Here is a 13,562-nt window from a genome sequence, read left to right as displayed (position 1 = left end):
ACATATACAAATACATATACAGACAGACAGACAGACACACACACAGACACAGACACAGACACAGACACAGACACAGACACACACACACACACACACACACACACACATATATATATATATATATATATATATATACACACACACACACACTTTTGTGTTTGTATTAATATGAGTTATGCTGCACAAATGATCAATAATAGCTTTTGTTAATGAAACCATTGATAAAATACAAGTAAGATGCTATACTACACTTGCCTAAACTTGTTTTATGTCTTCTAATTCTATTTAGCATCCATCAATGCCCAATATTGGAGAGAAGAAAAAGTTTTGCAAATAAGAAACTTCCATGCCACAATATATATGGCAAGGCATTGTGAATGCTTGAAGTAGTCATCATAAAATGGCAAAACATATTTTATATGGGCATATGAATAAAAAAAATCAAAGTTTTAAGTGCTGTCTATGAACAAAAGTATTATTTGGTGCTGGAAACTCAAATGAAATAAAATATTTTTTCTTTTTCTTAGAAAGAAACTTTTTTTCATAAAAACAATTTTGTATAAAAAAAATTAACCTGATCCCAAAATAGGGGAAAGTTAAAGGCAGTTTACAGTAGATTAAAAGCAAATAAATATAAATTCAACAATATTCAAAAATATAAATCTTAAAATTATAGACAGCTGAAAGGCTATTATGTAAATGGATATCCACATAACACAGATCATATGCAGTATCTCTAAATTATAAATCAAGGGTAATGATTCCTATGAAAAATACAATTTTAACTTGAGGCAACAGGTTGTTTTTAAGTAGCTTTTTACTAAAAATGATTATGGCTTTGGTCTAAATGTTCTTAAATATTATTTTTAAAATGAATATTTACACTATGTTATCAGGCAGTAATGAATGGAGAGTTGTTTATTTAAGTTGCCCCTTTAAGGGGGATTTTTAGTGCTATAATTTTCTTTTAAATAATTTTAAAAAATCAACTAACAGAAGAAGCCTTGAATTTGTTATCTTGAGTTATTTATAAAAATAATAAAGGAAATAAAAATTTAATAAATAGATAATAAATAAAAGACTTCCAATATATAAAATTAATATGAAATCCAACATGTGACTGCAGATGGAATTCATGGAAAACAAAATCTTAGTATCAGTGCCACCAAATATAGTATACAATTTAGTGACTAATACATTGTAGTAAAGCAAAAAATATTAATAATGAAGAGTAATATGAAGGTAATATGAAGAGATGCTGACAACAGATATTTCTTCTTAATGCACACACTGTATAAGCTTCTTTTGAAAGTAGAAATATCATAAAAGCAAACAGGTTTGAAGTCATGGTTAACATTCTATCATAATTAGAAACATTTCAAGAGCCCTGTAATTTCCAATCAAAATTACAGTAATTTCCAATACACAAGCCATGATTCATGACAGAATTTTACATTCCACAAGAGATTGTAGTGGTCTGATGTATGACACAGTGAGTGCAACGCTAACAGAAACAATTCAGTTTAATGTTTAAACAGCACTTGGTGTTTAGAATCCTACAATAAAAGAAACATATTATTGCAGAAATTATCACTTTGACAGTGATTGAAGGGTAGGCAGGCATGTGGCCTGTAAAGCTGTAATTTTTTACAGTCCACAGCTTGAGTTTAATCATTTTGATGTAACATTTCCAAAATATCCTTTTAAGTATTCCTTACAGCATATAACTTTAAAAAGAAACATCTTTTTTATATAATGAAAGATGGAGCAATTCCCAAATGCAAACATTTCCAAACATACAGCTTAAATAATAAAGCAAACTGCATAACAGAATTTAAAGTCTACCATGTATAAGGGTGACATCAGTCAATTTAAACAGGATTGAAAAAGTGTTTCCTTTTTAGGCAAAAAGTAGAAACCTTATTGACCTTTTAGGTCAACTTTGCAATTTGATACCCAATTTCTTAATATTTCCAGAATAATTTAAATATACAAATATATTCCAAGAACAATGATCAGCTAACAAAATTAAGTCAAAACTTACAATTCATATATTTTAATACTGCATTCTTATTCAGAGATGTAAACACATTAAGTTACTCCAGGACTCTGAGAAGATACTCTCATTGGTGAAATTGGTGAAATTTATCAAATTTATTTATTTTAAATTTTAAAAATTGTTGTTAGTGTCACTTTTTTCTAATTTACCAATTAACCAAACTTACTTGAAATTGATGTTTACTGTAAAATAAATCATTCCGTATTCATGGGATATACTCTATCATATCCTTTATTATATTGATACAAAGCATTCAGATCAAAGCTTAAGTTTAGACTATCTAAACATATACTGCAGGTTTAACTGAATATTCCATAAAATAAAGACAATTACAAATTCAAGAATAGGAAAAATATCTTAGTTATATAAAAGCAACATTGTGCTTGCTTGTTGCTGAAGGTGCATTAAAGTTTGTGCATAGGGAAAAGAAATCCATCAAAGATACAAAGTTAATCATTAAATCTGATCAAATCAGAATCTATTGTTAGTAGTCAGCAACTACTGTCACAGTATGTTCAAACAATATGAATAAATGCACTCCTCTACATTCAATGTTCGATTGCCTTCATTTCTGGCATACTAAACTCAAACCACAAATTATTCAATTTGAACTGGGAACTATCATGACTTAATGTTGATTAAATGAGAGTACAATTTAAGGGTGACGCCTATGTATTAGATTTCAAATCACATATTCTTAATTATAAAATCTATGCCAAAATTTAGTTTTTAAAACAAGTAACATTTTATTTATATATAATATATGATTATTTCATTGTAACTTACTACTAAATATGTTGTCTGTGGTTTATAGATGAGGGAATTTGAAACAGATGAAAAGAACTATTGTATGTTAGAGTGGTATACTGGAATAGGGAAATCCAGTTAAAACCTTCAGCCCTATTGTTGAGCCAGTTAGTTGAACATAATTTGTTAAATATTGGACAGAAATTTTTTTGATGAAATGAATGCATGGATATCCTGACTTGAACTCTTAAAGAAATACAACCTTTTAAGGATTCAGAAAAAAATTCAGACATCAGAGTAGAATCTTGTGATTACAAAATATATCTCTGGATCGCCTGATTTTAGCTTTAATGATAAAAAAAATCTAGCTGAGTACATTTTTTCTCATTTGTGTCTCATGGAATCCCATCTTATGGAATCTCGTGGAAACCCAGGATTCCATGAAACAGTTTGAAAGCTCATTTCTATACCAAACATATAGTTTCTCAGGATCATGCTTAGAATTCAGAAAAGACACAGAAGTTGTTGCTGACAAGTTGCTCCTTGAGTGTCACCATGTGCACTGAAGTGCTGCAGTTCTGTTGGTTTATGTTAGAAACAGTTTGGAAGCACCACTTTTTTCTTATTGTTAACAAAAATATTGTTTTGCCTGAGTTATGTGTGTCATTCATCAAAATATTCTTGAACATATCCTCTGAATATTTATTTAGTTTATTAAAGTATTTATATTGTTTCCCATTGGGACTTCCATAACAGCAGGTCATGAATCAAGTCATAAAGTATGAAACACTAGCTGGAATCCACTTACAATAAAGCAATCCTTAAAGAAGTTCGAAACTCCCAAGTTTTACATTAAATTTATTTACATTCATTTCTTTATACAAATATTCTCTACCTAAAAACTCTCCACTCCCCATTATGTTTCCTCATCTTTGGGTTTCCTTCTCTTAAATCTGGACTCCTATTTTCTGTATGTTTCAGAAATCTCTATGCATATATGGGACTAACTACTAAACTTTCTAGTCTTAAGTAAAAAGAAGACTATGTTGGGGAAATGGAACAGAAAGGATTGCAGGATATCCAGATTTGCACCTATAAAGAATGGTAATATTATGCTGAATGGATTAAGAGATTACAATTTGAATAGTACATGACTGGTCAACATATTTTTTCACCATACTGTCAATAAATATATCATATTTTATAATGCATCAGAAAAAATATAGACAACTAAAAACATCTTGACCTACACTCTTGACCTACACCCACTTAATTTTTTATTATGTTTAATCATACTTAACATTTAAAGGATTTTATTCAGACATTCATCCAACTAAACTGAACAACAAAGAAGCAAGAATAGCAAAATTAATTAACAGTTGACCACAAGACTTACCTGGCTTTTTGTCGCTGCAACTTTTGCAAATAATGCTTGAGATACTTTAGCTCTTTTCATTTCCTGTTGGATCTCATCATAAATGGAAGCATTAATGTTCATGGTATTATTTTCAGGTTTTCCATTTCTTTCTGTTGAAACAGCAGTTGTTTTTACCTAGAAATATGATATATCATTATTCAACAGATAAAAAAGATGCCCAGTTAAAGCACTATGATTCTCAGCACACACTAGAGTTTAAGTGCTCTTAATTAGAAATAAGTTCCACTGAAATCAAGAGGATTTATTCTGAAACTCAATTATAATAATAAGGTGAAATAATTATATATTTCCTATAACAAGATACTGCTAAATGTTTAAACAGCACGGCTAGAGACACAAGTAGAGCTTTAAATGAATTTCCCTATTTCATTTTCAAAAAGAGAGGTCCTCTGAAGATGAAAGTTGCCTTAGTTATCACACATCCTTTTATTCTGTGTTGTACCCAAAAACAGGAATGCACTCATGGAAATCCTCTTTGGCTGCCATGTTAACATATAGACAGAATAAGCAAAGATTCCTCTCTTTTGTCACACTTCTGCTATTCGTTTTAGGGTTTTTTAACTTTTTAATTTTTAAAAAATATTATTTCTAAGTAGATTCTGGTAGAAATTACCAAATAGAATGCATTTAAGTGGTTTCTTCTTCCCTTCAGTGTTAAGGAGAAATATTTTATATTAAATGAAATAAACAAATGTGTGTAAATAAATAAATATATTTCAAAAACCTAATAAATGCCTGCACATTTCCCCAATTTTATTTGTAAAAAATTTCCTAAAGAAGATGGAGGAATATTTACTGGTATTTTTATCAGATAATCTCTCAAAACATTCAGACTTTATAGGCAATTTCAAGAAAAGGTAAATTAATCCTACTCAACACTGCTTAAAAGTTTGTGAACCCATTTGAGCTTTTAAGGTTTCTTCATAACTATGGCCTAAAACCTAAATCTATTCTCCACTAAAGTCCTAAAGTTATATAATCAAAACCGAGTTAAACAAGTAAGTCAATAATATTATATTTGTTCATCAAATATATTTATTCAGGCATAAGACCCATGGCTACGGTATATATTTGCGTGATAAAGTATGTAAATCTGTCAGATTATCAATTAATTTGATGGGGAAAGTAGACTCAAATGTTTCAATCAATGGGATAATAATCAGGTATAAGTATGAGAGATTCTTTTTATTTAAAGAAGAGAATTCTAGGTATTCATTATGAAAGTCTAAACTTTACAATGCAAATTCGTGGGGGTGTTTTATGGTTCAATCAAAGCTCACTTCTGAGAACATTTAAGAAAAGTTGTTGATGCTCACCATGCTGGAAAACATTACAAACTATTTCTGAAGACTCTACTAGCCCATTGTTAGACAAATTGTGTACAAATAGAGTCCATTCATCACCATTGTTACCCAGGAGTGGTTAACCAACAAAGATCATATCAAGAGCAAAATATGTAATACTCTAGGAGGCCTCAGGGGATCCAAGGACAATATCTAAGGAACCAAAAGCTTCTTTTGCTTTAGTGAATGTCCATGACACCATCATCAGGGAAACACTAAACGATAATGTTTGCATGACAAAGTCAGACACAGTTGCATCTGATTCTAGGGCACAGTACCCACCTTCACTTTTTGGCCCAGTGTTGTGCAAAGACATATTCCATGGCCCGCATGGCTATATGCCAATGGTGCATGGAACCTTCCCACCGAAGTAGTGCCTATTGATTTAATCTCATTTGCATATTTTCAAAATGTTAGGTGGGCAGGAGGAGCAGGGCCAGGAATGGGAGGTCACCCCATTGCATGGTGCTCAGATTCCGAACTCAGGCTGTCAGCTTTCCAGCTAACAAGCTCAGTATATTTAACTGTTGAGCCATCATGCCACCTCCCCTTTGCAACATTAGAGAACATATTTTTGAAATGTACTAAAGTAACATAGGTTATATCTTACAAACCATAAAAGACATATATGTACATATGAATATGAACAGAGTTCTTCTCCATTATTTATTAAATAAGTTCAACTTTTTACTTTAGTTTAAACTTGAGAAAAAATGATGCCACCTGACAATTGCATTAAATTTAAATAAGTCACCCCACTGAAGCAGCATCACTATTTTTTCAGACTTATCTGAATAGCTGCAAATGAAAACTGCTTTAATGAAAAGTAGTGAAGAGTTGCACTAAAGCGAGGTCAAAATTCTGCTTCTAATTAACAGTTGAACCATATATAAGCCTAATAAACACATAAGTACCAATATTATTAAAAATTAATGAATAACAGTACTTTACTGGACAGTTATGTATATATATGTACACACATATATTTTGATCACTTATACTTATTTTTAAACCTTTGATTGATTATAATAGAAGTGGCTTTGTTTAAAAGATTAATGAATAAAGTTTTATACATCTTTATAAAAAAAACATTTTACAAAACATTAGGAGACGTTTGATGTATGTTAATAAACCTTGCTTAAAAAAAAACATTTTTTTCTCTCCCCAAAATTCTGTTTCTTGCTTAACAGAGTAACCCGAATATCTTTCCCTTCTTTCTTAACATTTTCTCCTGACCCATTAAGAATAGCATGGATGATTGGTTTGCTGTGCTCTAGTGAACACTATATTATATCCTGCTAATTAACCTTTCAAAGGCTATGGTTTTCTTTCATAATTTCTATTGAAAGCATCACTCATCATTTAGTGTATGATACTTATAAACCCAATCCTCCCAAAAAAGTGAGGTTACAAAATTAAGATAACTAAAACAGAGTGTTAAGAGTTAGAAATGAACATCATGAAGAACAATATAAAATTGAAGAGCAATTGATAAAATTAAAATCTTATTAATTTAATTAAGAAAATTCTGGTGAAAGGAGTTTCCCAAGAATGGGCTCCAGCATGAGTTTGAAAGCTCAGAAGACAAAACCTCTGGTCCCAGTGACTGATCCAGATTGGATTGGACTAGACGACCTATAAGGTTCCTTTCAACTCTGATATCTGATAATCTGATAATATCTGAACTCTGATAATCCTGGGGCACATATTTTTACCTCATTTGTAATGAGCAAAGTGTTCACTAACATTTGTATAAATTTATTCTAAGCTTTTAGGCTCATCAGATGAAGCTATTTAAATGTTTAAATTCTAGAAAATCTAGTACATTACACTTTTGATTGATTATAAAAATAGAAATAACATAGCCAAAACAGATAAAGGCTAAAACAATTAAATTACTACATATTAATAAACATAAATGTTCATATTTTTCTTAGGTATGCACACACATACACTCTTTTTAAATGCATTCTTTTAAGTATTGTTTTAGTTTGGGAACAAAATTACTTTTAAATCCTTGTTTAGCTTTTAATCTTATACTGTGCATTTAAATTCATGAAGTATTTCATTTCAAGGAAAACAGACTACTTTTCAAGCCTGTTCTACAAATGCACAAGAGTTATAATAAGTGCACATACTTTCCAAATAGCTTTTTATTGGGACAAAGTTTACTACTCCATTATTACTGTGGCGCCTAGAAACACAGTTATATTTACATAGTAGTATTTCCATTAACTGCTCTCTCCATGGTGGTTTTTCTCAAGAATGGAAGGCTCTATTTTATATTTTGCTATTCCAAATATGTCATTAAAAGATGACATAAAAGACAATAGTTTATATTTTTTCATATAAACCACAAAAGCACATTTTGATTGTTAAAGTTCAAAAAAACAAGTCAAAAGCTTAAAGGTATAGTAAGATGGTCTCCAAAATTATTTTATCTTCTAAATATCTTAACTTTGTAACAAGAAACTTAATTTCTTAACTTTGTAACAAGAAACAAGAAATGTGCATCCAAAAAGTCTCTTAGATATTTTAATGCAATATTCTTTTAGCCAGATTTATAGAAAAATACTAAAGCAATTAGATTTATTAATTATGGTAAAATGGATGTTTTCCAGGTATTATAAGATATATCTGGCATAAAATATACAATTTGGCATATTTTATTGAAACTACAGTTTATTTACTGTAAACTGTTCTGTCGAGCCTTAATCTCTTGTTCACATGCAACTGGGTTCATTAGGCATTTAATGATTAAACTAAAGTGTTGCCAGTTCTCCAACACAAGATACATATAGCATCACACTTAAACTAGCAGCATCAATACTCATTAAAATTAGTGTTTAAAATCTTGAAATGGAATGAGCTAAATTATTCAATTCAACCGACAATTTCTTTAAAATGTCTGCTGCAGTATGATATGTTTTTTTTTTTTTTTAAAAGGACACTATAGTAAACTATGCTGTTACACAGACAACAGTTCTGGTGTTGTTAAAATAATGAATTAAAATTCATTACATTATTTGTATGTAATACAAATATTATATCATCTGTGAAAAATATTGTGAAGCTTGCCTTAGTTACAAATATCTATATTTGGTATGTATGTATGTATGCATGCATGTATGTATGTATGTATGTATGTATGTATGTATGAAAAGGTATGAAATATAGAAAATAGTTTACTTGTGAAGGTCGGTTGGGTGGTGTGCTTATAAGAGGTGTCGGGCCCATAGCAGAAGCTGCATTCAAGCTTCTTTCTCTTTCATCCTGGTATATTCGATCTCTTTCTGCTTCAGGCAGCTGCAAGAAATTCTGCATTGCCCGAAGGTTTACTAATAAAGATTGTGAAGCAGTCTTGGGGTCTTCTTCCTTTCGCAGGATTTCTGAGAGCAAGCCCTGCAGAATAAATATGTATATATTTATATACAAGTACACTCAAATGGCTATAGAGCAAAGTAAGAAAAAAAACACAGTAATTCTGAATAGGAACTTATTACTGATAATTTAGGTAGCCCAGAAGAAAACCTGAGCTGTTTTCTTAATTTTATTAAGCATCTGTTTATGTACAAAACAAACCAACAGTGCTTAATTAGTCTCTGTTTACTGAATTTTTATTTAACATAAAAATTCATATCTGATATTTGTGTATATACTCATTTATTTATTTAAACATGAAAAATGGTAGAATAATATTATATAAGTTTCAATTCATAGTTGGTTCTCCTAGGAATTCTTTTTCTATTTACTTATGATTATCCAAACTTGAGGTTTATCACTTACAACTAACAATATTTTCCAACTGAAGCATTTCAGGGAAAAAAATTGCTAAGTTCAAATTCAATTGTTTCAGCAACAGTGGAATAAGTGTTTCAATTTTTAAATGTTAAGAATTCAAGACATTTTGCACTTTACTACCAATAACTTCAGACAATCAAGGAAATAGCTTTTTAATATCCAACATTCTTAAATTCTTTTTTAAGAAATACCTTCAAAAGCTTTATAATTATAGAATGCTGGAGTATTTATATTTTACCCTGTAATAGTTAATTGCATCACAGAATCAAACTTATTTATTTTCAAATTTAAGACATACTTCATCATTATATACTAAAGATCAATATTTTTGCCACTATTGTAAACTCTTCGTCTGAGACAAATTGAATTAATCTTTTATTAAATGACAGAAGCTTTAAACAATATGCAAGTGTATACTCTTTCTTATCTTTCATGTTCTATATTATATCTTTGTAAAAAAAACCAAGCAATTTTGATTTCTGCCACTTTCAGCCACCAAAGTCTGTAGCAATTATCATATGAACCATTGAAGTTGACTACTTAGTAAAGTAAAAGCAAAAATAAATATATTAATCTGAAAAGAATGACCCTCCCTAATAAATTATAACTTAAGATGGGAGAATAGGGTTTTGTGGATGGGGTTGGCCTTGTGGTTTGCATGCAGTTTTGAGCATCCTAAGACTATATCATGCCATGAAAGTTTAATGAAAAATTTATTCTATTTGATACAAAAAAGGAAGTCCTTTGAAAATGAAAAGAGGATCTCTTTTCACTAATAAAATTCCAGGATTGATAAATCTAAGCATATGAGGAGCTTAACTTACCTTTTTTGCTTAAAAATTAAACCAAATTAACTAAACCAAATCAAAGATTGAATCTAACCTTCCCAACATTTTTAAATATTAATTAATTCTGTTGCTCATTATTGCCACCAGTCCTTCCATGTCCTAGAAAAATCAGCTTATCTTAGCTTATTTTAGAATTTAAAACTAAAATTAAACGCACAACTCTAACTTACTTGCATCTTAACTAATGAACACAGACCGGCATTTCCCAAATGTTCATACATGGATAAAGGATTGTATTTATTATGCATATTATTTTCTCAAAATAGTATGAAGTAGCATTAAGGCTTTCTCAGGGATTTAGTCTCACTGAGTTTTAGGTGTGTAGGTTTCTCCTTTAAGATTCACTACTTAGTTACCATTCAAAGTTAAAATGGCACTGAAACAAGTGACTTTCAGCTGGATTTAGTACTTGTAGCATTCCCATGGTCACCTTAATAAAATAAAACCTGCATGTATTTACTGTCATCCGGTTATGTGATTAATATCATAGGACCTTCCCAATCAGCTTCCCATGAGCAAAGTAAATGGGGAAGTCAGATTTGCTTAACAATCACATGATTCACTTACAACTGCAGTGATTTGCTTAACAAATGTGGCAAAATATCATAAAATTGGGTGTGATTCACTTTTTAACTGCCTTGCTTAACAACAAAAAATTTCATCCCAACTGTGGACATAACTTGAGAACTATCTGTATAAATTTCTGCTAACTCTTTATCTCCAAAATTATATGTTTCAAATTTTTGGAAGCAGATTTGTAGGTTTGGAAGGATTGCATTTCACTAGTAGGAAATACTGTCCTTATTTTTTTCTTTTCTATATCCTTCTAGATATTTTATTGAACCACTGTTCAATTGTTTCCAAATAACATAGTTTGTTTCATGATTATACATCTTATTTTTTATAATCCAAGCCAGATTCTTTATGTTCATTGTATATTTCAAAAATTTTAGACACTAATCAGGTGGCACAGAAGTCAAAACTTTTATATTAATTTTGTCCATTTGTATTAAAATATCTATGCATAAGTCAGATTTACATCTATCTTCAAAGAAAGTGTCCCTCTGTTCAGATAGTCAAATTGTAACTCGTACCTTAATTTATGTTATTATTCAATGTTTGTTCAGATTTATAATCATTTGTGTTTACCTGCTGCAATACCATTAGGTTTTTAAACCTAACTTATCTAAAAACATGATGTACTTGATGACTCTGAATACATGTTTGTAGGCTTTATATCTGGCTCACACTAGTGAGAAATATATTTTCTGCATAAAAGCCCTTTCAAATCTATTTTCAGATCAATACAATCTTAATGCAATTACCTTACTTTGATATTCTGCTGCTTATCTCCATGAATATCACACCTGAACACTATATTTTTTTTCATATTTTTGATTACAATTGCACTAATGTGTTTAGACTTTTGCCTTTGCATGAAATAAGAAAATATTTAATTTTATTTACTTATTTTCCCTTGCAGTTATTCATCATAACCACATTATAAAAAATAATTAAATTTTTTATAAATCCTCATAAATAGAGAAATGATTTTAAAAATATCAAGTAGTTCCAATGATAATTACAAATTCTTCAAAATGAGAGAACTAAAGCACAGGCTTTTTGGCTCCCAGTTTGTCTGATCTTTAAATATAATCACTATTTCAGAAAGATTTTTATCAGCTTCGTGGAATTTCAAAGGTCTCCAAAGAAAACTATGATCTGATGAAACTTTCTCTCACCCCCAAATACCAATATGCTTAACATCACTGTATGCTATCTGCATTGCAGTGGATTGAAATCTCATATCCAGGTGGAACATTATTTTCAAACTCCACCCGCATATCTGGAGTCCTGCCAAGGAACATATAAGCAGACACATTTATCTTTGTCACTTATTAGCAAGAGGAGAGCTGTCATGATAGTGTAATAGCACCTTTTTACCTTTTATTCCAAACAGTAAAATGGGTAGTGAGTTTTTCTTAAATTACACTGTGAAGAATTATATGAACACAGTAGCAATTTCTGTTATACTGAAGCAGGCAAATTTTCCTCTACCACATAATTTGCAGGACTCAAATTCAATAAAACATTACAAGATGGTCCATTACTGTTATCATTTTTTAATAATCCATCTTCATCCTTCATTTTACTGGAAAATAAACAGTGTACCAAATGTGAAATGAAAAAAGAAAGAAGAAAAAAATGAACACCAAACTTGGTAACCTGGATAGGACTTTGCTGCAGTTTTTAATTCACTGCATTCATAATGGCCTTTTCCTCAAATATGAAAAAGAAAAATATAATAAATCGGACAGACATTACGAAACACAGGGGGTTAAATTCAATTATTGTCAAAAGTTTTGATTTAGTTTCATCTATCACTGATAATGTAATGTAAAAATGTTTGTATTTTAGAATACACCTGCCTGAATATTACATCTAAAATCTCTAGTTTAAATAGTAACACAGGTACCTGTCATTTAGCAACTGCCTGGTTAGTGACTGTCACAGTTACAATAGTGATGAAAAAGTAACTTTACATCACTGCATTCATGATCTTGCAGTTCTGTAAAGCAAAGTATAGCTGAAATATGATCATAAGCACAATCAGTTTCGTTTAGCAACTTCCTTACTTTAATTGTGATTGCCAAACAAAGATTACCCATATAACAATTTAAAAATTCAATATAACTTTGTGATATTGTTTGTATCAGCAAAAGAACCTGATTCTATCTCACTAATGATCACTCTAGGCAAGATGAGAGGCAAATAAATCTTATAAATAAAAAAAAATGGAAGCTGTTAATTTTAATTATAGGTAGTCCTCAACTTACAACCACTCGTTCAGTGAATGTTCAATGTTACAATAGCACTGCAAAAAGTGACTTGTGACTGTTTTTCACACTTATAACCATTGCATGATCAAAATTGCATGACCATGATGACGTGATCAACATTTGGATACTTGGCAACTGGCATGTATTAATGACAGTTGCAGTGTCCCGGGATCATGTGATTGCTTTTGGATTTTCTGACAAGCAGAATGAATGGGGAAGCCAGATTCACTTAAGAACTAATTTAACACCTGTAGTGATTCATTTTTTTTTTCTTTATTTATTGATTAGCCCTTGGGCCATATCAAAGTACAAAGTTTCAGAAACAAATTATTACTAAAATGTGATAAAAGCAATTTAAAATGGAATTGGATAAAATACAATTTGAAATGAAATAGGAATAAATACGATTTAAAATGAAATTGGAATAAAATACAGTCTAAAATGAAATTGGAATAGAATACAATAATTTAGGATATAGATAAAATA

General features: G+C 30.2%; 1 protein-coding gene across 9 annotated transcripts in view; it reads right to left on the bottom strand.

Moving 5' to 3' along the window:
- The window catches only part of SATB1 (SATB homeobox 1), a 107,479-nt gene that overhangs the window by 29,881 nt on the left and 64,036 nt on the right, over positions 1-13,562 (bottom strand). For all 9 annotated transcript variants that reach the window (XM_087946387.1, XM_087946389.1, XM_026673565.2 and 6 more), the window contains 2 exons: positions 8,777-8,989; positions 4,203-4,358 (listed from right to left, as the gene is read on the bottom strand). In XM_087946387.1, coding sequence (XP_087802513.1) covers positions 4,203-4,358; positions 8,777-8,989 — 369 coding nt within the window. The remainder of the gene's footprint in view (positions 1-4,202; positions 4,359-8,776; positions 8,990-13,562) is intronic.

The sequence above is a fragment of the Notechis scutatus genome, chromosome Z (genome assembly GCF_049901735.1).
Source record: "Notechis scutatus isolate UNSWTSFEM ecotype Mainland chromosome Z, rNotScu1.2, whole genome shotgun sequence".
Classification (NCBI taxonomy): Eukaryota; Metazoa; Chordata; class Lepidosauria; order Squamata; family Elapidae; genus Notechis; species Notechis scutatus.
The sequence above is the reverse complement of the archived record's forward strand: the minus strand, read 5'-3'. Positions and strand labels throughout refer to the sequence as shown.